The sequence below is a fragment of the Leuciscus leuciscus genome, assembly GCF_965113295.1.
Source record: "Leuciscus leuciscus genome assembly, chromosome: 14".
NCBI classification, from domain to species: Eukaryota; Metazoa; Chordata; class Actinopteri; order Cypriniformes; family Leuciscidae; genus Leuciscus; species Leuciscus leuciscus.
In genome coordinates, this window is record NC_138738.1 from 7906945 (window position 1) to 7934698 (window position 27754).

Consider the following 27754-nt stretch of genomic DNA (forward strand, 5'->3'; position numbering starts at 1 on the left):
AACTCTTTCTCCGCCACTGACAGAACTCTCCAATAGAATACAGTGGGGGTCGCTATTACACAACTTCTGAAAGAGTAGAGAATCTCCAATCAAAACAAGTGCTAAAAAGGAGCAGAAACAAGCGATAAAAGCATTCCTTATGATATGAACGGTGTTGTTGTTGTAGTTTTTATGAAACTTACCCATATTCAAGTGTTGATAAAAAAAAGAATGCATGAAGCTATAACGGGGTCTTTTTGTTGCTGTTGTTTAAAAGCAGATGCTCTGTTTTTTCTTTTGATGTAGCCTATTGCATGTTATTCATACAACAAATATTCTGGGGGCCATGGAATTTTGTGAAAAAGATTAACATTGCTGGCGGTGTCTGCATGGCAACTTAAAAAATAAAAACGCTGGTGGGGAAAGAGTTAAAATTACATTCTTCAATAGGGGGAGACCGGGAATGGTTGTAACACTTTTTGCTTCAGCACCTAAAACTCGCTGATTTTTTTAGCTTGAGTTCTCAAACTTTTATACAAATCATTACTCACATTTGTTTACTACAAATGGAACCAATTCAAATCTTTGTACATCTTTAAGTCTAACAAAAAATAACATGTCAATGTGCGTGTGAGTGTGTGTATATTCTTAATCAGAGTCACAGCTCTGACAGATGAATGATGCTGGTAACCCTGGAGTGCAGGGTTGATGGTCCGAGAAACTGCATAGGGCGCATTTCACCCAAACCTTCTTTGGCTTTGAGTTGTTAAATAGCTCCATGCAAACCACTTTATTTAAAACACTGGCAGAGACACCTCTGTCAGTCTTTCTTTTCCATGTCCTATTCATTCTTTAAAAACATTTAAATCAAGAAAATTCTTAGTTATATTCTTAGTAAGGGGGTGGTTGTAACACTTTTTAAATAAGTGTTACAACCCACCCCATACCAGTCAGCTAATGTTTAGCTAGCTGTATAGTGGTTTGAAATTAGCAGGGGGGAAATGCATCATGTATTGCCGAAGAAACTACTATTCAATCTAATATAAGGCCCCGTTTACACGTACATGGTTATTTTGAAAAACTGAGACATTTCCCTTCGTTTGTGCCCTTCGTTTACAAGCAAACAGAGAATTCGCCTCTGAAAACAAATCTTTCTAAAAAACTCCGGCCAGAGTGGAGATTTTGGAAAACTTTGTTTGCACGTTTGCATGTAAACTGAGAAAAACTGAGTTTTAAGCAGCCGATGTCACAGTATGCGATAGAACTTGCACCTGCGTCAAAAGTGCGACCAGAAAGAGGAAGTGATTCGTTGCTGTTGTTGCTATTTTCGGGATTCTGATTGGCTAACGTGGGCTTGAGATTCTCGTTACACTGGCACTTACAGGTTTGGCATGCTCTTGATGGCATATACACACGGGTTCGTGTAAAAACGAACACTTTTCTGTCAACTGACACCATGCTGGATCGGGGAGGAAGTAGGAAAATACTGAAGTGATCACATGACTCCTATCTTATCCCTAATTGGTGGAATTTATGGCGTTACAACTCTCCCCATGTTACAACCATCTGCGGTCTCCCCCTACCCAGAGCCGGCTCTGCCCCTACCTATTACACTTAGGTAATTTTATATATATATATATATATATATATATATATATATATATATATATATTTCATGCTTGTAGAAGTTAACAGCAAAACAAAACAAAAAAACACAAAAACATTAACAACAGCCATCGTCATTGTCATTACAACCATACTCCAGAGACCCTCAGTCCAGACTAAGTTCCTTCAATTACACTTAGGTAATGGACCACTTGCACTGAGCTTCGCGATGCACTTCCGTTTGGAAATAGTACATCTCACTTATTTCCGGTTATATTTACTTTCAATGTAGCCTGGTGCTGTGGTCAATGAGTTGAACAAACGCCAACTAAAATGAGTGTCCTCAATAAGATTAAAACATTTGGCAATTTTTATTGACAGGAGAAGGGATATTCTGATGTTTACTGTGTGCAGAATTGTCCAAACTTATCAGAACATGTTCTATTAATCCAACCCAAGCCGATCTGAGAAAGCAGCGGGTATTAAAATACGCCATTATTTCACCACCGTTAGTATTCGTCTAAACTAGTGACCGCGACGCTGAAGTGTAAAGAACAGATGCATAACATCAGTTATTATTATAACAACGAACATTTATTTATTTGTATTATATATTTTAACCATTGTCATTTTTCAATGTCAATCTTTTCACTATTTACATGTTAGTCCAAAATGCTTTAATATTCGAAGTAGTTGACTGTCGTTCTCCTCTACGCTGTGATTAAATAGCCTAGCCTATTTAGCATCGTTACAGGCACCTCGGGAGCATTCATTCATTCAACTATTTTAAAAGACTGGAATAAACACCAGCACACACAAGCAATCCTTTTAATAGTCAATTTCATTTAAAAATGTAAACCCAACAGGTATGAAATGTCAGAAAGAGAAAAAAAACTGTTAATGAGAAGACGAGCATAATAGAACTGCTGCAGCTTGTGGTATTTATCTATTTATTTTTCATAATGCACAGTTGGAAAGAAAATATATTTATAGGAACATTTCAGCAGGCTCAAGATAATCAATACAGAGATCATTTATCATTGTTTTAATCAATCGCAGCCATAAAACAGTGATAATCTGCATTCTCATGTAGGTGCGCTGAACGCTCTAACTAGAAACTCCCGATATTTAGGCCTACTACTAACTAGAACGCGGAAGTAGTTGTGCAAGTATACCATAGGAAGGCGTATTGATAAATTACCACAAAGTTCATTCTTTCTTCCTGTAATGTAACTAGCACAATATAATTCTTTCTAACACAAATTCTCAAATTACCATTCGGAGAATTGTCATAGCAGAACATTGGACTAGAAGCTCAGTAGCCTGTCAGTGTGACTCAGTCGCCACCTTATGGACTGTTTAATGCTGCAATGCTTTTTTAACAGCTTATCAACTTTGTAGTCAGCCATTCTGTTCTAAAGACTTGGAAATTGAATAGGCATAATCCTCATGTAAAAGCTTTTGATTTCACTGACAATGAGCTTTGTTACAAATACTCTTGGTAAAGAATTTAGCCTCTTGCTTTAGCCTAGAGTAGACAGTCAGAAATTGACAAGCATTTGTCTTAGATTTAAAATGGTAATTTTGATTGTTTACTCTCTAAATTTGTATTTATATTTATTGTTTCTTTGTTTTATGAATATTTATAATATATTCTTTTTTGTATAGGCTTCCCGCCATGTGTTCTCCTGGTCTTGTGTGGACTTTTATGTTATGTCCTGTTCTGCGCCATGTTTTGTAGTCCTTTGTAGTTTTTCTTTTTGATTTGTTCTTTGATTTTTCCCAGGTGTGTCTTGTTTGGCAATTACCCCTTGTGTTTTTTTTTTTGTGTGTGTGTTCCTTGTCACGTCTTGTCCTACATGGATGTTATGTTTGGTGCACTCATTTTGTTCCCTGGTTCCCTGTTTTGGATATACTTACAGGTATATATATATATATATAATTATTATGAAAAACTGTTATTGTTACTTGTAGGTTGTATTAATAAATCTAGATACCCATAAAGCAAATTGAGTAGAACAGATCCAGTCCTACATTTAGACAGATGAAAGACAGATCAAGTTGAATCGTTAAAATGCCCCACCTGTCATTTAGCAAACACATCTACAATGATGAACTTCGTCATCAGTAGATAGAACATGAAGACAACACACACACACCCTTAATCTCTGAAAATGGCTGGACAATAAAAGATACACCTAACATGATTCATGTCAAAGATTTCCCATATTCACTAGGTGAAGTCTGATCATTATTATACACACATCTATACCCAAGTATAGACTAATTCCAGAATATAATGAAGAAGCCATAGCAAACATTTATCAAATATAAGAGTGTCTGTCAATAAATCATAAGTGAGAAAACTACAAGAAAATTATGTGGAAGGTTTTGTTTTGTTTGACATTCCATTTAGTGATGATTCATTTGCTGAGAAGTCATGAATTGTTGCTAAATATTTGTGTAACTTCTTCATTTTAGACTTCTTGACCTTGAAACAATGGTTTTGGGCAATATCCTACATTTAGAATAGCTTAGGCTACATTTGGCAAAACATGTAGCCTAGCCTACCATATGTTACTAGTGCCATTTTAATATTCCTATATCGTGCATCACCTAAAGTCTTATTAATATTAACGAATAACGACGTAAAGGAGGCAAAATGAAAACAAATGTGAGATGAACACCGATTCGACAACAGAAAAATCCTTTAAAAATCTGACAACTAATAAAACGTCGTTGCATAGGTAGCCTAATTCGCAAACTGATGAAATCGTGTTTATGATAAGTTTAAAGTAGGTATTGATCTGCTTTATCTGAACGCTTTATCGCTAATCATCGTGACGAACAGTGTTGTTTCCACTGAAACTGTCGTGACAGACAGTAGATGTCATCGTCAGGTTAAGTCATATTTAGAGATTTACACGCCCACCGCTTCCAAAGTTGTGAATTTCGTAATGAGATGTGATGTGACGAGTGACGTATGTTAGTGTTGGTTTCAGTTGAGTATTTAACTTCTGGAAAGCAGTGCAGTAGATCAGGCACACTCGTCATCATGATGTGGACTGCGCTTCTCCTGCTGGGACTCGTGGTTCTGTTTTTGTACGCGAGACGCACAAGGTGAGTCCAGACAGACCAGCTCTCGAGTCTGACGAACGATACTTTCAAAGAGAATTAAACTTTGTTTTTAAATATACATCTCAAACAATTACGAATTAAACATGTCGTTTTTGCAGACGAAGAAATGAACCTCCTCTTGATAAAGGAATGATTCCTTGGCTTGGTCACGCGCTTGAGTTTGGAAAAGATGCTGCTAAATTCCTGACTCGGATGAAACAGAAGCACGGAGACATTTTTACAGTGAGTTCTTGTTCTTGTCATATTTTCGTACAGTAAAATAACAACAGCAGTCTATCAAAAGGGGCGTTTGTTCTGTTAATGTGCTGCTGACGAATAACAGGGAATACAGGTTAGCATTTTACTCAGTTTTAATCGCGTTTTAGCATTTTTAAAGTTCATTTAAATAGATAAAAATTCAAATATTTAACGTAGTCTCTCAACTGATCAAAGGTCAAATTAGAAAAATGCTGTTTTTAATAGTTTTAGGTAAATATCCAATCAACAACACTCTCAGAAAAAAAGGTACAAAAGCTGTCACTGGGGCTGTACCTTTTCAAAAGGTACACTTTTGTACCTTTTAGGTACTATTTTTTTCCTTTTAGGTACCAATATGCACCCTTTAGGTACAAAAATTTACCTTTTAAAAAGGTACAGCCCCAGTGACAGCTTTTGTACCTTTTTTTTCTGAGAGTGAACCTTAAAATACAGTTTACATGTACATTTTATAGCTACAATGACACACAGGGTCTTTATTGCTGACTTGTCACCTGAAAAACTAAGATTTACAATTACAGCTTCTTATAATCCTAACATTACACTTTATAAATGCAACGTGTCATGTGGCTAATGAAATCATATAGGTTTGTAGAATCTTAATTCCGAAATGTAAGGTTCAAATAACTAGACATGTTGTTGCAAATATAGGCTAATAAATATATTAGCAATTGTGATAATTCGCCTTATTTACAAAAATGTGACTTTTTCAAAAATTATGTATTTTACATATAAACTATCCTTATATGGCTGTTTTCTTAATAAATCTTTATCTAGATTTTACATACATGTATTAGGTTGGTTTTTTAAGATAACAATCTTGTTCTATTTCATGACATTTCCTGTGTCAGCTTACTTCCATATCTAGCACTAACCACACTGATCTAATGTGAACTAGGTGCGTGCAGCAGGAAAATACATCACTGTTCTGCTGGACTCTAACTGCTATGATGAAGTCCTGTCAGATGTGATCACGCTTGACCAGACTGGCTATGCTCACATCCTAATGAAGAGAATCTTCAGCCTAAATCTGCCCAATCACAACCCTGAATCTGAGAAGGAAAGAGCAGAGATGTAGGTTTCTGATAAGTCGCTCTTTCTGAACTAATGTAATCTTGAGAATTTGCTTTAAATACAAAGTTCTGCCATGAAACTCTAGAATGGTGCAGGCATCGTTTTCAATAGGGCACAGCTGATTGGTTCCTGCTGTATCAGTACAGTAGCCAATGAGCTTGCTGCTAAACTTTCAAATACTTGGTCAGTGTTTGCTGTAGCAGTTTGCAGTGCGCTTTTAAAAACCCTCCACCTTCCCCAGCTCCACCTGCTATCTGCTATGGCTAGTTCATGTATGTTTTGTACAGTAGCAACATGCCATGTATGTATTGGCAGTAGCAAGTTTTTACTAAGCAATTTTTTAAGATGCTAAATAGATTTTTTGATAAGATTAAAAATATGAAAGCTGAAACATCAATTAATTTGAACCAATTACATATACAGTTTGTGTTTGTGTGTGTTTGACTAGGTATTTTCAGGGGACCGCTTTGACTCAACTCTGCAGCTCAATGCAGAACAACCTCCTCCTGATCATGGACTCTTCAGAAAAAGACCTTAAGAAATCTGAGTGGAAAAAAGATGGACTCTTTAATTTTTGCTACAGCTTGCTCTTCAAGTATGTCAACCTCTAAAATCAACATATTAGAAACCCTTAAGACTATAAGTGGCCGTCCACACGGAACACATTTTTCCATTCCTCTATGCAACTTTTCCATTGTTCTATAATGTGAACATGAACTAGACGGATGTCTTTAACCATTACACGCGCGTCTTGCGCATCACACAGTGTTCTAAAAAAAAATATTGCTCAAGTTAAGAGAAGTTGAATTTTTTTTAAATGTGTTTGTTTTTTTATTCCATTGACCTGCTTCTTGCGTTTTCAACGTTTGCAAAAAACACCACAAGCCTTGTGAAATGATCAGCAGATTACATGTAGCAGAACCACAGCTGCAAGTAGAGATACTATTTTTGTCAAGCATTGAGAGCTGAACTCAGCAGGAAGCATGTTGAAAATGCACTCTAAAACTAAAACTTGATTAAGTTTGTAGTAAATCTCAATGGCCCTGATAACCATATTTATGGTCGTTATTATAGCAAGTGCTTAATTTTGTACCTCATTTTATTTTCTGTATAAATCTGTAAGTTACACAACAGATCCGTTGCACTGTCATTGTGAAAAACTGCTTCACCTGCACACTGCTTGGCTAAATACTTGATTTGGCAATCATTCTAGACCCATCAACTAGCAGAAACTGTCCCACCCAAAAGCTGGCACAATAATTATCACTATCTATTGTACAGGTAAGACTGTCATGCCTCCACAAGGTGCAGCTTGATTATTTCATATATGCCTTTAGGTCATGCAGTAAAACGTGGCATTTTGTGACAATGGTGACCAATCAGATGCTTAAATGTTGTTTTAACAGTCTCGAAAAACTGGATTTAGTGCAAAACAATTAAGGCCCACTTAATCGGCTTTCTAGGTTTTTTTTTTTTTTTATGTATGCTGTATATCCTCATACCAATCATTTCCTGTATTTTTTCCCCTCTGCAGGACTGGTTATCTCACTGTATTCGGAGTAGAGAAGAACAATAGTGCAGCACTAACAGAAGTTTACGAGGAGTTTCGCCGGTTTGACAAGCTTTTACCTAAACTGGCTCGAACTACTGTAAACAAAGGTAATGCAAGTTTCATTTGAAAGAAATTGGTAAGAAAAACAGATGTTCATTCTTACATAATTTTTTCTTTGTAAATACATTTTTCATTAGACGATAATTACATAACTATCCTGTGTTTTTTTGTGTGTGTTTTTTTTGTATGCATTCATTAGCGGAGAAACAAATTGCAAACTCAGCACGAGAAAAACTGTGGAAATGCCTGACTCCACAATGTTTAGATAGAAAACCAAAACACCAGTCATGGTTGGGAGACTATGTACAGCAACTTCAGAAAGAAGGCCTTGATACTGAGACTCAGAGGAGAGCAATGCTGCTTCAGCTATGGGTCACACAGGTGAGTTTCTCCCTGTCTGTATCACTTAGTTGTCCTTTCACAACACATACTGGCAAAAAAATCCAAATGCATTGCAAAATAGTTACAAGAACACATTCTGTAATAGTAAACATACTCTATCATTCAAAAGTTACGATGTTTTATGAAAGAAGTATCTTATGCTTACCAAGCCTGCATTTATTTGATTAAAAATACAGCAAAAACAGTAATATTGTGAAATATTTGTACAATTTAAAATAACGGTTCTATTTTAATATATTTCAAAATGTAGTTTATTCCTGTGATGCAAAGCTGAATTTTTAGCATCATTACCCAAGTCTTCAGTGTCACATGATCCTTTATAAATCATTTAAATATGCTGATTTTGTGCTTAAGAAACATGTATTATTATTATTAATGTTGTAAACAGTTGAGCTACCTAATATTTTTAGGTAACCATGATACTTTTTTTCAGGATTCTTTGTTGAATAGAAAGTTCAAAAGAACAGCATTTCTTTAGCTTTAGAATAGTATACCTCAATTCCCTGTTATTTTCCATAACAATAAACCCCATATGGTTTCAGAAGACTTTAAATATAGATACTTTTATGGTGCTTTTTTGTCTATTTTTGAGTTTGGCAGTTTAAATGACTATTCATTTCCTTGTATGGAAGATCTCCTTTTGTATTTTACTTAGAAAACTGAAAAAAATAAAAATAATACAGGGTTGGAATAACATGAACTATTGGGTAAAGTAGTAGTTTTTCATCATGAACATTATTATGGTGAGCTATTCCTTTTAGAATTTGTTTTGAATGATATCATTCATAATCATTCATGACTACATAGTGGTGAAATACAAACACCTTGAAGTTGCCACAGGGATAGGCGCTTTTGCACTCGTTGGGATCTTACTGCAAACAAAAGAGCCTATTACCTGTGGAATGTACAAGTGTGTAATTTCACTCGAGTTCCTGACACTTCCAGAGTACATGAACACAAAATTTGACAAGCTGCCCAGAGCACACCTGAAACGCTACATCCTGAGGCCAAACAACATTTGCTGAATGATTCTATTGTAACTGAAGGGAATTATGCAAAGGAGGTGTTCATATTTCCCTAAGTTTGACAGAATTATTGCGTGCATAAGGGGGTGTAAGATGGGTTTAGAATGACAAACTATTCCTTTTTAAATTTGAGCATAGATATACATTGTTTAAGCCATCATGCAGCAGTACTTTAATATAACCACATGAGAGCAGTATAACTAAAGAGAAATAGCTTCACTGCATACTTTGTGGTGCTTGCTAATAATACTATTGCTCATATTTAGGGTTAGGGATTAAGGTTAATTCCTAGCCATACGTATTAAGCTTTGGCACACAACCCATCCCCTATAGTTTGTGTTTTGCACATGAATGATTCTGTAAAAACATAATGTAGCTGGTTGAAGAGAAGTGTGCTATTACTTTTCTAAGCAATAAGGCCTAAAATTTCCCCCACTGAAGGAAGAAAGAGACAAATCAATCAAATTGAATATAAAAGACTTAAGGCCCTTTCACACCAAGAACGATAACTATAACAATAACTATATTAGCGTCCACATCAACGAACTTTGTTGTTTATTATAAGCACGTGCTGCAGTTTTGCTGCTTTAAATGCTTAAGCTCTTTCAAGCAGGATTGATTCTGATTGGCTGTCAATGTTTTTGTCGTTCATTAGCTGGAAAAATATTGTTGTGAAAGTGATTCCAACAATATTATTTCCTTGTGCCGTTATCAATATAGTTGTGGTGTGGACTCTGCTATCCTTTTACGTTAAGATTTTTTTTTTTTAATTATGTCTTTATCGTTATAGTTATCGTCCTTGGTGTGAATGGGCCTTTATCATAGAAACTACCCACAACACCCTAGGTGTTGGAACCACCCAACAATGCCCTAGCAAATGCACTAGGGCAATAAAGACTTTTACTGTATTACTAAAAAAAAATCCATTTCAAATAAATGCTAATAAATGTACATTTATGTATCTGTAAATGTACAAAAATTATCACGGTTTCCACCAAAAATATTAAACGGCGTAACCGTTTTTAACATTCATAATAGAAAGAAATGTTTCTTGAGCACCAAATCAGCATTACAATGATTTCTGAAGGATCATGTGACAACGAAGACTGCTTTGCCATTGCAGGAATACAGTTATTTCAAATTGTAATTCTATTTTACAATATTACTGTATTTTTGATCAAATAAATACAGCCTTGGTGAGCATAAGAGACTTCTTTCAAAAACAGTTAAAAATCTTACTGACCGCAAACTTTTGTATGTAGTTCAAAAGTAATGGTAATCACATAGGAATGTCCTCACATAGAAAGCATTTCTTAGTGCTTTGCTTTGTCAGGTTTATTGACAGACAGATTCACCTAACAGTCTGTTTCAGAGTCTTCATCCCTCATTGACCTTGACTGTCAGTGCGGAGTCTCTCTGAACCCACAGCAATTGTTGTATGACAGGTTTAACAGCACTGCTCTGCACACACTGACAGCAGTATTGATATAAAACCGCTTATGGGGAAGCAATATGCTGTCGGTTAGACCCTGCTGTATATTTATATAAAAATGTCATACATCTTGTTACATGTCAGTGTGTCAGGTGACTCTCTCTTGGTTTTCAGGTAATTAAAATAAGTTTACTTTAGATCAAGTAAAGCCAGACTCTTGATGTAAAAAATATTCAGTGTCAGAAGTGTCAAAGAACCTTTTTTAGTGGTTGGTTTGAAAGTAATTTAAGGTATGTAAATGTCCTCAGGGGAACGCAGGTCCCGCTGCATTCTGGTTACTGGGCTGCTTACTCACCCACCCTGAAGCGCTGAGGGCTGTGAGAGAGGAAATTCAAGGTGGAAAACACCTCCGTCCAGAAGAGAGACAGAAAAACACTCCAGTGTTTGGTAGGTCACATCAGTGAGATAGCTTATCATCCATAGAAAGTCTTGTGTATATGCACATCGATTTCTGCCATTGAATCCTGGATTAAAATGTAAGTGTATATAAATATACAAATATAGTGCTGTAAAATACACATATATTATATATTTACAAACTTATATATATATATATATATATATATATATATATATATATATATTAGGGGTGTCACTAACATAAAAGTTTGTAAATATATATGTGTATTTTACAGCACAATATTTGTATTTAATTATATTTATATTTTACAGCTTAATATTTGTGTGTGTGTGTGTGTTCATGTGCTTATATATATTTCAAGATGGGAATTACAAAACCAATTCCATTTAAAATTAAAATATTTTTTTTTAAATGTCACTTGTTTTTACAGATAGTGTTCTTAAAGAGACTCTGCGTCTAACAGCAGCTGCTCTAATCACTAGAGAAGTGATGAAAGATAAGAAGATTCATTTAAGCAATGGCCAAGTATACCAACTCCGACGGGGCGATCGCCTGTGCGTTTTCCCCTTCATCAGCCCTCAAATGGACCCGCAGATCCACCAACAGCCAGAGGTGCACTCTCAGATTCCACTTCCTGAACTCAATCAGACAGAAAGATGAGATTCACTTGGGGGAGAAATCATTTATTACCTGTAGAAAATCTGTGCGAGATTTGAGATCAATTTTAAATGTGTATTGATTTTCACTTTATCAAAAATAGGTGCATTTGAAATAGACTCAAGCGCTTACACTGCTTTATTTTACAGCCTAAACATTTTTATAGACTCACATAAAGGTACCAAGCCACATCTAGAATATAATAGAGACTTGGTGGTTGGCTCTTTTCAAATGTTTTGACCCAGAGCAAGCCAGAGTAGGCTACCCCAGCAACCAAGTAGAAATCGCCTACAACACTCTTGGAACATGTTTAAAAACAACTCAAACACCTTAACAATCACACAGCAACACCATTGCATCGTGTTGGTGACTTTTTCATGGGCAAGTACCAATCAGAAAATGAAAAATAAAATAATTGTTATAAAATGAAAGGAATATATGTGAATTTAATTTAACACCTTATCAACCACATCCAGTTGGTGAGTTTTAAGTACCAATTAGAAAATGCGGGGGAAATTTAAATATATAAAAAAAAGTATGTTAAATTAATATATTATTTTAATTTAATAACATTGCACCCATATAGGAAGACCAACTACAAAAAATATATTTAATTCAAAATTTAAATATAATTCAAAATTTTATTTAATTTAATCTTATTCTATACTTTCCTTAGGATCAAGATGTCAAGTTCACGTTTCTAAAATGTTAACTTATTTTTTAGACGTAACTGACTGTTTTAGATCTGTCTGCTTTTTTTTTTTTTTTGCAGATAAGGTATTGCTTATTGCTTTATTAACACGCCTCACTTATTGACATGACCTAAACCTATTTATCTTTATTGACGTCCACTATTATGATCAAGCTTGGATTACATTCTGCACAGGTCAAAGGGCTAATCTAGTAAAATATCTGGGATTAGCCATTCAAGTGCTGTCATTGGCACAAAGACAAATAGGGGGAAGGGGGCCACAGTTTATAGACACTGCTTCTACTATCTGTGAGAAACAGACGCTCACACCACTTTGTAGACCAAAATGCTGACGTTGCACACCGTAGTGCTGTGTGTTGGCACTGTGAACTACAGTTCTGATCCAAGCTTATATGTCAAGCATACTGATTAATAGTAAATTGATTAACAGCACAGCAAGATGCTGTTCCTGCAAGCAAACATTGGACATGTCTCACAAACATATCATATGAGCACAGTTTCTTGCTTTACAGTGTTTCATCAAGACAGTCTTAAAGGGATAGTTCACTTTGAAATTAATTTTTGGTATGTTTTAGCTTACCTCAAGGGCATCCAAGATGTAGGTGTCTTTTTTTCCGCAGTAGTTTCAATTTTGATCTTTTTAGGTCAAACCGTTCTTGTCTGTCAGTCATATAATGCAGGTCTATGGTCACGGTCTCAAAGAGCATGCACAGAGTCCAAATTAAAACAATTCCCCGTCGTCCAAATTAAACAATTCCCCATCGTAAGTACACATTGATGGCCTAAGACACGAAACGAGCGGTTTGTGTGAGAAAACGAACAGTATTTATATCGTTTTTACCACTTATACACAACCATGTCCGAGTGATCTGATCTGACGTGTGCGGAGACTGGTGCATAGATATATACACACTAGATGTCGCCTTGTCTACGGCAGTTCATTGGAACAAATGTCTTTAAGGCGACATCTAGTGTATATATCTATGCACCAGTCTGCGTACACGTCAGATCACTTCGACATGGCTGCGTATAAGAGGTAAAAACGATATAAATACTGTTCGTTTTCTCACACAAACCGCTCGTTTCGTGTCTTAGGCCATCAATGTGTACTTACGATGGGGAATTGTTTAATTTGGACGACGGGGAATTGTTTTAATTTGGACTCTGTGCTTGTGTTTTGAGACAGTGACCATCGACCTGCATTATATGACTGACAGACAAGAACGGTTTGACCTAAAAATATCAAAATTGAAACTACTGCGGAAAAAAAGACACCTACATCTTGGATGCTCTTGAGGTAAGCTAAAACATACCAAAAATTAATTTCAAAGTGAACTATCCCTTTAATGTTGTTGGCAGGTGCTACTAATACCATTATGTTGTATTAATTTTACACTCAAAGACACAATAATAAAATGTTTGACTCTGCCTGTTTTGTAATGCAACAGATGTTCCAGTTTGACCGCTTCCTTAATGCAGATAGGACAGAGAGGAAGGACTTCTTTAAGGAAGGGGTGAGGGTGAAATATCCCTCCATGCCCTGGGGGACCAAAGACAACCTGTGTCCAGGACAGCAATTTGCAGTTAGTGCAATTAAAGAGTGAGTATAATAGCATTCAACACATCAACACTTAAAGAGGACCCATTATGCTGTTTTTTTTTTTACATTTTCAACTTTCTTTAGTGTGTAATATTGCTGTTTGAGCAATGCATTAAAAAAGGTCTGCAAAGTTACAAAGCACAAAGTCACTCCAAAGGGAGTTATTCATTCGATTGTAGTCCTGAATTTTCTTCCGTACATGTCACAATATTCCAAATTTAAATAAATCATGCCCAAGACATAAGCAAATAAAGGGGGGCGAGGCCTGGTTGAGTTGCCTTAGTGTTGAAACTTGTGGTGATGGTAAGGTGCGTGACATTTCTGAAACATGCTCGTGCTCGATGAGTTTGACCATTGACCAATCACAACAAAATGGTAATCTTTTTAAAGGAGGGGCTTCATAGAGACAGGAACTAAACAGCGTGTTGCTGACAGAAGGGGAAGAGAGGTGCTGCAAATATGTGAAAAATAATGGGGGGTTTTAACACTCAAGCCTGAAAACCTATTAAAATAGACCCCAAAAACAAAATCAAGACTTTGTAAAATGGCATAATAGGTCCTGTTTAAAGTGCAGTCACATTTACTGTTGCTCTGCAAGATTTTCCAATAATTTCAATAGGAATCCACACGATTGAGATTTTCGTGTGAGGGAGAATAAGTTTGCTTGTGTTTAAGTTGGTTACTTGGATTCATCGCATTGACAAACAAAATGCTGCTTAGTTTGAAAGTGCCTTTTGTATGAACGGTGCTTCATACATTACTAGACTATTGACAATAATCAATGGATCTTTTTTTATCCAATTTTAAAATTATTTGCAAAATTTCACTGTGACCACACCTTTAGTCCTTGTTTTATCAACACCTGCTCTAAGTACATCCATAAGCTTTTGCCTATTTAATGCTTCTGTCTGTTAGCAACTTATAATGACATTTGGAATTATTTTCTAATTTTCCAATCCCTTTAGGCTTGTGTTCACAATCTTGGCTCGATTTGATCTGGAGCTATGTAACAAGAATGCAACGCTGCCATTGGTAGACCCCAGCCGATATGGCTTTGGCATTCTTCAACCAGCGGGAGATCTAGAGATCCGCTACAGAATTAGATCTTGACCGTGCTAATATGCCAAATCTTATTAAAACTGTACAGATAACAATATTCTTTTTTACAACAATGTTTTAGCAATGTCTTGAATACTTATTGCAATAATAAATATTGTATTTTTTTAAACTCTGGTTTAGTCATTCATGATTTCTTTTGGATTTACTATTCTACATTTCGGAAGAAATATCCCACCCCATATCACTTTTCTAATGCAATTTTAATTTTGATAACCTGCTTTATATCACCTCGCAGATGTTTTATTCTATTTTCTGCATTTTTTTGTTTGTCAGGGTCAATATGATGCCAAACCGAAGTAAATGTGCTACTACAGTGAATAATGGTCAGATTTAGGAAAATGCATTCCTGCTTTGTTATACAACAAAGTTAAAGCTTCGATCTGTCTACAGTCTTTTGACTAGGTCAAAGGAACATAGGTTACCCCGGGGTAAAATCCTCTTTTGATTTTTGTTTTCTCCTAAAACACTTAATAGCAACAATAACCACCTGTTTGCTGGGAAATGTATCCATTATGTGCAACAACAAAAAAATCGAATTTAATATATGTTCTAAAATATAATTTTTTGTTGTTGTTGTTTTAGATTTAGGTTTCTAGAGAAAAACCCTGTAATGATCACATTTATTTTGAGAGAAAAGACTTGTTTCTCATGTTCTTGCAATCTTTTAAATGCAGGTAACAAATCATGCTTGCACCTATCTACACTACATCACTATAATTTAAAGACAGAAAAGTCAATCTCAACAGATTGTCAAGGTTAACATTTACCCTCAAAATAATTAGGATAGATAAGTTGCTCTATTTGCTGAAATTCAATATAAGGTCTTCTTGAATGTAATGATTGGAGACCCAAGAGCATCTTAGTACCGCTGCTGTGCTTCGTCTTGGTAAAATATTAAATCAAACTCACATATTCAGGGAGCTGCAGCTATGGCTGACTCATAGGTTGCTTGAGCACTGCCCCAAAAAGCTGATGTGTTAGCTAACGCATATGACTAGTTAGTGGCTAGTTTTCGGTATTGCCCTATCTCCAGGCGCCATTTTCACGCAGGTTCCTCGTAACGACACGCAAGGAGCTGCTCCAAGAGCCTGTTGGTGCCGGGTGCTGGCAAGGGTTAAGCGCGTCGTCTCTCTGCCATTGGGCGGCGAGACTACGGCGAGCCAGACATCTGCAAGGAAAGCAGCTGTCGACTTCACGCAAGAGATGTTAGACATCAGTGAACGAAAACAGTGTGGATTCACCCCAAGACTTGTTGATATTTTTCCACGAGCGGCGCGATATGTGTATGTCTGGAGAAGATGAACGAGCTGCTGTGTACTGGCTTATTTAAACTGTGGCGTCCCTGCGTTTTCGCCCATTTAAATGCTTAATTTCTCACCGCTGTCAGCAATAAGTCTTCACAAATTAAGGTGGGTTTTCTTTCTACCGATATGTATCAGTCTACCCAGTTTTTATATATGTTTACAGTATGCTTAAGTATTATTGATCACATTGGAAATTTCTGCCGAAAACCTAATGGGAAAAGTGTGACATGCTGTGAAGATGAGCTATAACCTTTTTATAAATAATATTTAATTGCATTTTATGCAGTTGAACATGCCATACTATTAACTACAGCTGCAATTAGGTTATGATGTTGTTTTAACACGTCTGAAGATGCATTTTTTGATGCAGGATCAATACTGCTGGATGCCACTCCTACAACGTTTAAATTATATTTATGATAGCACATTGCCAAAATGTTTTGAATATGTCATTTGTTGGTCCCGAATAATGTGCTTTGTGTATTTAGCGTCACTTTTTTTCTTCAAGTGCACGAGATCAATGAAATCATATCATAAGCGCATCTGCATTAACACATTGATGTGATGACTGCCTTATGCAATAATAGCATTATATCCAAGAAAAGACGTGCGATGCTCATTAAGATCCATTTTAATTAGCTTCGCATTGTGTACTAAAGGCTAAACCAAAACGTCTATCATGTCATCATGTTTTCCTCCTATTTTGCATGTTGTTGTTGCTGCTGCAGATGTAGGCTACGGTTGGGCTCCAGCCGACGTTACACTTAACTCTTTAGTTACAAGGTATGGAAATTAAATATAACCTTTAAGTCTTTTACTTAATAGTTTATGGAGTCTTTTAATACTGTACAGCAAAAGGAATATGGGGAGTCTCAAACCGCAGCCTATGATGTTGATGATTAAAAAGCCTGTTCCTTTCAAAAGATTACAGGTGGATCATCACGTGCGTTCCAATATTTGGATACAAATGTTTGTTACCTTTCGTGAGTGTATAGAGACGAGAGCGTTCAGGAAAGCAGCAGGCGATTCAGCACCACGTTGGTGGACAGCGACCTCGAAGGCTTTTGGATATAGGAATTGAATAATTGCGATTCAGCTTCCTTAACGGCTCCTTTAACACTCTCTTGTTGTATGCTACTTCAGATTCATTTAGTAGCCTAACGGTAATATTTAAAACTTCGAATTGCACTCACTGCCCTCGATAGTCTGAAGTCAAAATACGAGATCATTTCAGATGCCAACAGGGCAGAAATTAATTGAACACAGTTCTTTCAAAAAGTGGGCTTACACAGATACTTCTTTAGTTTTTACACACTTTTTTTAAAGTAAATGCAGTTCACGAGCTGTATGTTTGGATTCACTAAAAAAAAAACCCGGCTCTAGCCACACTGTTCGTGCTCTCTACTGAATCAATGAAAAGTATCGAACTGAGTCATTCGTTTAGGATTCGAACCTACCTTATTTTTCAACGCGGAAGTATGGTGTTTTCTGTGAATGTGCGAGACTTTAGGGAAATAACAAGAATAAAAGTGCAGTAAACTGTAAAACTGTTTGCGCTACAAACCAGCGTGTTTATAATTAAGACAATATTAAATTAATATAGTTAGAAATACCAGTTTGCAATATCAAGTAGCATAACGAGCTACGATTATTTATTTTTTTAAATGGAAGAAATTGACAACGGAAGCCAGACACATTAAAACTAGCCTACAAATGGCCGCGCCCGCGCTTATCTGAAAAATAAGGTGGATATTATTATTAATTCGATTAAAATAACCGGCTCATAAAAGACGTGTATTGCAGGAATCAGATTACACTGGTCCTGCTGCATGGTTTTGTTTCACTAAAAAGAACCGACTCATAAGAGTCATTCGTTCGAGTCGAACAACACGGATGGCGCGCGCTGTGGATTCGAAAAATGCGCGTCAAACCGTTAATCAAAAGTCACGCAGATATAACTGTTTTTTTTCTTCTGATTTTCGGTTCCTTAACCTGTTCAGCAGTCAGACTTTTAATATGCTCATGCTAGTAATTTGTTTGGGAATTTATTTATTTAGAAGAAGGGATAAAACTTCAGAAAACAATATTCTAAAGCTCATGTCTTGCTTCTCCTTTATTCAACAGCCCGAATAGAATGAAACAGCTCGGAGAACCATTGGTACCGCCTGTCCCATGACCAAAATCATAGGGTAGTCTACGCAAAAAACAACATGGATAAGCCCTCCGCAGGAATGAGTAAAGTTGGCTCTCGCTCGACGGCCTCTCTGCCCCCGGAGCCTGCGGATATAGTCCGGAGCATGTCGTGTTACCGGCGTGTCAAACTCAACGTAGGGGGTCTGCCGCACGAGGTCCTGTGGAGAACCCTGGACCGACTGCCGCGCACACGACTGGGCAAGTTACGAGACTGCAAAACCCACGAATCACTCATGGACATATGCGACGACTACAGCTTGGACGACAACGAGTACTTTTTTGACCGGCACCCTGGGGCGTTCACGTCTATTCTGAACTTCTACCGCACTGGGAAGTTGCACATGATGGAGGAAATGTGCGCACTGTCCTTCAACATGGAGCTGGACTACTGGGGGGTGGATGAGATCTACCTGGAGTCGTGTTGCCAGGCCCGGTACCACCAAAAGAAAGAGCAGATGAACGAGGAGCTCAAGCGGGAAGCGGATACTATGAAGGACCGGGAGGGCGAAGAATTTGATAATACGTGTTGTTCAGAGAAAAGGAAGAAACTGTGGGACCTTCTAGAGAAACCGGGCTCGTCTGTAGCAGCCAAGGTAACTTGACAGCATCTTATCCGACTGATACTGGACTTTTAGCCAGTTCTTGATATAAACAATAAAATTTTCACTAGTTAAAATGCTAATTCTTGATATAATCAGGAATTAGATTTCCTACTAGTACCAATGGCAATTTTTTAGATATCAGGAAATACATTTCTACTAGTATAAATGTTCATTCTTGATATCAACAATGACGTCATCACTCTTTTCACTAGTCAAATGTCATCACAGGCTGCCATTCAAATTAAATTGTTGATATCAAGAATTTATTTCTTACTAGTTGGAATTCCAATTTCACATATCAGAAATACAATTCTTACTAGTTAAAACCTTTATTTTTGATATCAGACAGCAGTTGAATTGCTACTAGTAAAAATGTTCATTTTTGATATTGATCATTTGATTGTCACTACTAGTGACAATGTTAATTTCTGATATCATGAATGTGATTGTTACTGGTAAGAAAGCCGTTTTAGATATCTGAATTATTAATTCTCTCCTAATTATTGATATCAGAAATAGATTTTCATATATCAGAAAAAAACAAATGTAAAAAAAAACTCCACATAAGCATTTATCAACACTCAGTTAGCTTAAGAGGGAGATGTAAAAAGTGCAGTTCAAGCCTTTGGACTCTAACCAAATTGCTTCAGTCCTGTAATCAATCACAACAGAGTGGCACTCTCGTGCTTCTCACACAATTCAAAACTCAGTATTTCCATGTAAACATTTAGACTCAGACCTTCTATGTGTCGATCATAGTTGCAGGTCTGACATCTCTATGGATCTACATCCTTTTTAGTTGACATCTTGGATTAATAAGAACAGCATCTTGGTCGAATGGTATTGTGAGAGATGCAATGCTTATCTGTAAATTTGCATTCTAACTCTGTGTTGGCCATCTATTTAATGTGCTCTAATTCTATAATTGCGTACCTGTGTTTATATATATAGTCACATGGGATTGGGAGGGACAGTTCAGTGTAAGACTGTCCTTCCTGTTACCAGGCAACAGAGATATGACTCTATCACTTTGAAAGGAAGAACTAGGCCTATGTCACTAAAGGACAAAGTTAGTGTTTGACTGGTTTATGGCTAAACTGGACCATTGTTTTTAGGCACATGTGCACACATGTTTTTGCATTCAGTTAAGAACTGAACAAAGAGTCAGGCTTCTTTTTTGGCTTTTTACTCTTCCCCCTCCCTCTCTCTTTCTTCAGGCTCCTTTACTGCACCTCTGGCTAAATGTCAGGGAAATGTCACATTAATTATCCTCCATGAGACTTTGTGTCCCATTCTGTTTTCAGCCCCTCCTTTCCCCCCTTCATTCTCACTCGAACGGGCTCTGTCTACATCTGTCTCAAATCAGATTTTGCTGCATGGCCCTACCGCACAATGAGATTATGTCAGACCGCCGTCATATCATTGCAGATTACCGCCCGGTCATATTTCAAAGCTAGACTTCACCTTATCTGCATTTAGTCCTGCATTACCAATCTATTTAGTTGCCTCTAAAAGTGTTAATTAATAAAGTTTACAAGACAGAAGGTGGCAATTTGCTTTAAGTTCAGGACTTTGTATTGAAGCCTCATGGTCAAAGCTGTGATACCTCAGTCAAGGCATGAATGCTGAAGCAGTAAATGTTGTTTTTAATTCAATTTTACATGCAATTTATTATGTAATATGTTCAGTGCCATTTATTACCATTATTGACTAACTACATTGTAAATCTGAGTTGTGCATTTATAATCTAGGCTATGCAATTTTAAGTGCAGGTCCTCAGATTCGAGTACATGCGTAGATAACATGATGAAATACATTTGGGGAATTTGGGTGTGATGTGTTCAAATATTTTAAACAACATGTTCTCTATTATTCAAATTCTCTTATAATTATTAAAAAGTAATTAATTATTCACACCACAGGAGTATTTAAAATGAACTTTGGCATTTAGGTGATTTAAAACGTTGAAAAACTAGGCCTATGTGGTATAATACACACTATCTTACACCCGGCGCAATTTAGCGCCAAACGCGATGCAAGTGTTTTTTGCTAGTTTCAGTCCGACGCAGTTATCATTTTCACGTCCTGTGCCACGTTGTTTAAATAGCAAATGCATTTGCGCCCATTTGTGCGTCCATGGGCGTGCCGGTCTGAAAACGAGGTGTGTGGTGTGTTCTGGCGCATTGTTGGCGTTTTGGCAACTGCCATTTAAAGAGAATGGGAGATGAGACTCTGGTTTAACGCACGTAAATCCCAAAACACACCCAATACTCATTAAGAGAATAGGGACAACCCTTTTAGACTTTTAGACCGCCGACCATTTTCCCGTCGTTAACTTGCAAAAGTGGATTCGGTGAACTAAGTGAACTTGCGCTTTAGACCATGCGCTTAGATCGTTAAAACAGTGTACAGGTTAATATGAAAGAATTTTCTGTTTTCCTTTTTTACAGGTGTTTCCCCCATTTTTTGAATTACGCATTGTATTGTGTTGCATTTTAGGGTTAAAGGAAATGTCTGAGAAAATGTCAGGCAGAAAAGGGCCAGTAGCTTTTCTGTTTTTCTATGAATTGTTTTCTTACAGTGATATATACTCATGCATTCTAGATTTGAAATAGTAACTTGAAATTATATGATGGCAGTCTAATATAATCTTTTTTTAGTATTGTGTGGTAAGGCCATGCAGTGAAATCTGAAATATTTCTCTTATAAATTCATAAGGACTTTAACCTAAATTCTTAAAAGTTAATGGACGTGGTCTAGAGTGTATTGCTGTAAGTGTTGCACCTGGAGGAGACAGACAAACTGCTGGTATTAGAATACTTACCAAATGCAAAGAATGTCAAATCACCCAAGATTAATCCCAATTAAAGGTGGTGCTGTGAGTTCAGACTATAAGTACCAACATGTCAAGACGGAGTAATTAGCAAATGTTCTTTTCAAAGAATCTCATTTATGATTTAGCGCATCACGTTTATTCGAGACCCACAGTTCCGACCCAGCCCTGTGCCTGAGGATGTGGATGTTTCCTGATTCTCAGTGATGCACAAAACACCAGTCTTATTTACTGTCTCTATTTGGTTTAAAAGGAAGTAATCACTTACTGGATGTAGTTATTTACAGCCATTGTCCTTCTAAAAGCCCTTGCAGCGCTCAGATGGTGGCTTTCAAAGCCTTCTGCGATACCTGAGAGTTGATAAAGGACATGTCCACAGATCTAGTTCAAGTGTCATATGATTATTATCATGCCTTTGATTTATAAAAAAATTAAAACACCATATGGCATTTTAAAAACGAATGAAGGTGACCCTGTTTATTTTGAGAAAGACAACCTTTCTCCTTCACTAGTTAATACTACTGCATTTTTATTACTATTATGTTCAAGGGACATTAATTCTTATGAGGGATACAGATAATAAGCCATCCATTCTATCAATGCAAAATTTATGAAGATATCTGACTAGTGCCTGTAAAGGTGTCTAATGTCAGGATGTCTAACCTAAAAATAGAAAACTACGGAAAGACTCCGCTTTTGTGACCAGGGCTGGAATCTATTCCTTTGCAGTTCAGATAATAAAAGTGGCATTTATATCTCAGTGTATGAATTGATAGGACTGGATGAGGTGAAATGAATTTGAAATTGCTACTAATCATTTCTAAAGCTCCACCCTGTTCATTAATCCTTTAGTCAACACAACAGAAAATGAGTAATTTGTGTAATATATGAAACTCCATTGTTAACGAGTAAGAGATTAATTTAATAATAGTTCCAAGTAGCAAAATCATAACTATAGCAGGTACAGTGTAACAGTTTGTAGCCTGCTGAAAGTGATAAATGGCAAGAAGTATGTGTAATGTGTAACATACTGTAAATATTAAAATATTAGCTCCACTCAAAATGATCTTTTAACGAAATATGATATTAGTTAGAAAACACTTTTTAACAATAAGTGATATTGCTTCTATACAATAGTTGGTAACACTTTAGGGTCCAATTCTCAATATTAACTAGGCGTAGTTGCTTATTAGCATGCATTTAGGGCATTGGCTGTTTATTAGTGCTTATGAAGCACAGAAATCTACGGTGGCCGAGAAGGGTCACAACACAAACAAACGCCACAACAACTACATATTCAGAAAACACCTCCAAATTCAGAAAACACATGCAAACGCCACAACAACTACATATTCAGAAAACAACTTCGTCGATTTCACATCACGTACGCTGCAAATATTCACAGCACAAGCAAATAGGGAAACGAACTGCAAACTGCAAAGACACAACGGAAATGTTTCCAGGGGGGCCATAATCAGTGACGGCTACAAGAGGTAAGTGTTTCTCTTTTATTATTACAGACTTGTTGATGTGCTCTGATACCGAAGTGGTTTTGTGTGTTTTCAACATATGTCCCCATAACGTATTAGTCCACGCAGATAATTGTTAAACGTTCTGCCAATGTTGTTAGCTGGAAACTAGCTGGCTAGCTTGCTTCTGGTCACTAAATAGATGCATTACCGGCGTTTTTACATTGTTGTCCTGATATCTGAACTATTTATTTATTTATTTTTCAGATTGAAATGTTCTGTCCGTTTTGTGCTGCAAACCACTTCGGTATCAGAGCACATCGACAAGTCTGTCATAATAATAAGGCCGTAGACGGGCTCTGGAAACACTTACCTCTTATAGCCGTCACTGATTATGGCCCCCCTGGAAACATTTCCGTTGTGTCTTTGCAGTTTGCAGTTCGTTTCCCTATTTGCTGCGTATGTGATGTGAAATCGACGAAGTTGTTTTCTGAATATGTAGTTGTTGTGGCGTTTGTATGTGTTTTCTGAATTTGGAGGTGTTTTCTGAATATGTAGTTGTTGTGGTTTTTGTCTGTGTTGTGACCCTTCTCGGCCACCGTAGAAATCCCTTATTCTGCATGACCATATTCTACATCCTTTAATCCTACACAATACCTAAATCCTACCACTACCTTACTATTAATAAGCAGTAATAAGGAGTGTATTGAGGCAAAAGCTGAAGTTAATAGTCAGTTAATGGTGAGAATTAGACCCTAAACTAAAGTGTGACCCAATAGTTCTATAAATAAGAAGTTAACATAATATTGCCAGTTCCATTGTCTGCATATAAGAATCATTTAGCAAAACAGCCTGTAATTATGCTTTGCTATTGTTACCACAATGAATTATTTTGATGTGCAAGTTGAACACTCATGCATTATTAGGAAGTGTCCTGCAGTTATCTCGGCAGCTGCTTCGTGAAGCTCGTCGTGGTATGCAGGCCTTAACCTGTGGTTTGCTGCGGTTAGGATCGCCTAATTACCTGTGACACAGAAGTTGTGATGTGAACTTTTTATTGTGAATCATGTAATCAAGAATCACAACAGTGTGATATGAATCATCTAATGCTCTGTGAGCTTTGTATCTGAATGCTAGGAAGCCATGAGGCTTGTTATTGTGCAATCAGCCCTAATCGCCTTTCTATCGCATCTCGTTCACCTTATTTGTGAAAGTGGGTGAGTAAAGTGTCTGTCGTTGTTGAACATGTTGAACTGGCCACTTATAGGAAAGATATCACATGATGTGCCTTTATGCATGATCTCATAAAGGATAACACATTTAACTGGTGCCATTTTAATTTATGCATTGCCGAGCGAGCAATGAGAGTAAAATTGTGGTGTTGTCGTTTTTAAGATGACATTCTTTGGCGCTTGGGCCCCATCTAATTAATACCAGGCCCATATTTCTGCATATATAATTAATCATTTTTATCACACCTCATTAGGAGGTGATTTGTAGCATTTAGGAGGCTAGGCAGTCTTGGAATCTAATGAATAGAGTAGTGTAATTATTTTTTCAGACCCATCAATGCAAGTTGTTGAAATGAGATGTGACTGCAGAGCTCTAGAGAAATTTACCATCATACACCAAAAAAATGTTATGAATCAGATGGCTGTTTTCAAGCTCGGCTATGTCCCGCTCTTTTCTCTCTCACGCACAGTAACCAAAAACATGCGCGAGTCAGAAAAAAAGAGTCTCATGTCAGTGTCTCGCCATTAACAGAAGCGACTTTTCTGGAGCAGCGTGTCTGGCTTTGACATTAAAGAACAGGTTCGTGCTACAGTTAGAGAGTTCGCCTAAAATGAAAATTCTGTCATCATTTACTCACCCTCATGTCATTCCAAACCAGTATGAGTTTCTTCCCTCCGTGGAACGTAAAAATAGAAATTCTGAAGAATGGGCTGGTCTCTCTTTTCCATGCAATTAAAAGAGAGGGGGAAAAAAGAAAGTTGGGGGGTTGGTGGGTCAAGTTTTCTGAAGCCATATGATAGCTTTGTTTAAAAAATAGTGATAAATAGTGATGTCTGATTTGTTTAGATCAGTTTACGTTTAGATTATTCCCCAAAATGAATCAGAATCATGAATCAAGTTGACTCATTGACTTTGGCTGACTGAACAACTCTCTGAAAAGGAAGACTATCAGTTAGTATACAGACTTAAATTATGGCCTGTTTCTGACAGAAATATTATTTTGTTTCAGAAGATTTGGAGTAAAGTCAGACCACTTTTTGAAGCTTGAAAACTTTAGTTCCCATGTATTGTTATTGCATGGAAAAGAGCAAAAAGTCTCTTAGAATTTATTTTTTCCACGGAAGAAAAAAGTCATACAGGTTTGGAACGACATGAAGATGAGTAAATTACAGAATTTCGATTTTTTGGGGTGAACTGTCCCTTTAAGGGCTTTTCCATTAAGGCTAACAACTAATTTCACCTATTCTTTGCAGAATCTTGGCCTATTTCTGCTTCTTTGCAAACAAAATTGTATTTGTTAGCCTTTTTAGGCACAATCAAAGCTTTCTAGAAGTTACTTTCCTATACTTTGAGTGCTGTAGTAATTTAAAAATGATAACATTTCTGATAAATTGTTTAACTCTCAATAGGTCTACATGCAGTAAGTGTTAATCCATCCCTAATCACAGCATTCCCATTCACCTACACAATTGGCAGCAGAGCCTCTGTTGCCATGGCAAACTCCATCGGTTTCCAGGGCAATGGCTTGTGTTTCTGTGTTGAAGTAAGAGTATGTAGTGTGCAGTGAGTACATAATGAAGCTTACATTGATTTCCTCATTCAAACTTGCAAGTTTGACCAGCATGCTTAGCAGACTCAGAAATACCATATTGTGTATGAAATGCCACTGTCAGTCAGTGTCACGTTTTTCTTTCTCAATAGTGTTTGCTTGTTAAGAGAAGCTAATGGAATTTTGGGAAACTATAGCAACCAAAGTAGTTTTTTTGGGGGTAGATTATTCATGATTAATTTCCCATCTTAGTCATGATCCTTAGGTACTGTAATGAATCATGTTAATGCACCTGTTCCCACTTTCCAATGATTAATGTGTTACATATAGGCACTGATCCTTTCTATATAGTCACTAACCTTCTAAGTGCTTACATCTGGAAGATTACGTAGATTATAGATGTCAGTTAATATCTTATTTTCGTCTTGTCTCTATCACGTGTACTCATTCAGAATTCATATATATATATAGGGCTGGGGGAATTAACACGTCAATCTTTGCGATTAATTTGAGATGTTTAACACATTAAAAAAAATAACGCAATTGACGCAGCACTTTTTTTTGCCTCGTTTTAATGACTTCCTGTTGCGACTGGCTGCTATTGTGAGTGTGACAAACCAAGTCACCCTGTCATGATGGAGAAGGACAAGGATGGAGATTTAGGAGGAATGTTTGCTTTTAAAAAGTTGCCTGATGGCACGTTTGACAAAACAAAGATGGTGTGTACATTACAATTTGCAAAGCTGAATTAAGATACCATAGAAGCAACTCGTCTTTAATATATCATTTAAAAGCAAAGCACCCAGGTGCTAGCAATGTAACTAGCGAGGCTGCAGGAGGGCCTCGCCAATCCACGTTACTGCAGTAGGCCTATATATATTTATAATGTTGCTGCATGCATTTTATTTGATGGGAAAAACTACTCTGTGGTTCGGAGGAGAGTCTGTTTACAGTTCACAAGATGTCATTAAAATAATATTTAAAATATACTTCCTTTGTGTTGTTTAATTTAATTAGGTGATTCTCAGTTTAATTATTGATGATTACAAGCTTGGGGGATATATATAGGGCTGGGTACCGAGTTCGATACTTTTTAGGTACCGACCGAATTGCCTCGATACTATCGAGTATCAAAAAATGACTTGTTGTTCGGTACCAGATTTCGATACCTAAAGCCTGTTTTATGCTTCTGCGTCGAATCGACGGCGTACCCCCGCAGACCCCTCTGCGTCGCCGCAAACCCCTCTCCGACCCCTCCGCCGTAGCTCGACGTGCACCTCCAAAAAATGTTAACTACGCGTCGAGGCGACGCAGACCGCAAGGGCTGTGATTGGTCAGATTATACATCATTTCCGGAGTGTAGCTTTTCCGGTCGAACAACCGTTACAAATTCGCCAATCCTTTCCCTGTCTTCGTGCACTGGTCGTACAGACCACCTTCGCTGACGTCTTCTTTTTCTTCTGCGATTAAACATTTGCAATAAAATCATTTGTTGTAAGGGGTTAACTCGTCAACGTCAGTGCTCAAACAAATACATATG

The 27754-nt window shown here is 37.0% G+C and overlaps 2 protein-coding genes across 3 annotated transcripts in view; both read left to right on the forward strand.

Annotated features, from left to right (window-relative positions):
* The first annotated feature begins 4551 nt into the window (after positions 1-4551).
* ptgis (prostaglandin I2 (prostacyclin) synthase) lies at positions 4552-15140 on the forward strand. Its single transcript, XM_082189629.1, has 10 exons — positions 4552-4704; positions 4821-4944; positions 5876-6051; positions 6500-6646; positions 7586-7710; positions 7863-8044; positions 10831-10969; positions 11374-11555; positions 13761-13912; positions 14878-15140. The coding sequence occupies exons 1-10, from the start codon at positions 4568-4570 to the stop codon at positions 15020-15022; spliced, it is 1509 nt and encodes a 502-aa protein (XP_082045755.1). The 5' UTR covers positions 4552-4567; the 3' UTR covers positions 15023-15140.
* Positions 15141-15262: 122 nt separating this feature from the next.
* The window catches only part of kcnb1 (potassium voltage-gated channel, Shab-related subfamily, member 1), a 46328-nt gene continuing 33836 nt past the window's right edge, over positions 15263-27754 (forward strand). Inside the window, exons 1-3 of one of the 2 annotated variants that reach the window (XM_082189607.1) lie at positions 15263-16440; positions 17064-17118; positions 18460-19121. In XM_082189607.1, the coding sequence (XP_082045733.1) occupies positions 18546-19121 (576 nt within the window). In that variant the 5' untranslated portion in view covers positions 15263-16440; positions 17064-17118; positions 18460-18545. The remainder of the gene's footprint in view (positions 16441-17063; positions 17119-18459; positions 19122-27754) is intronic. The other variant, XM_082189606.1, reaches the window with a different exon arrangement.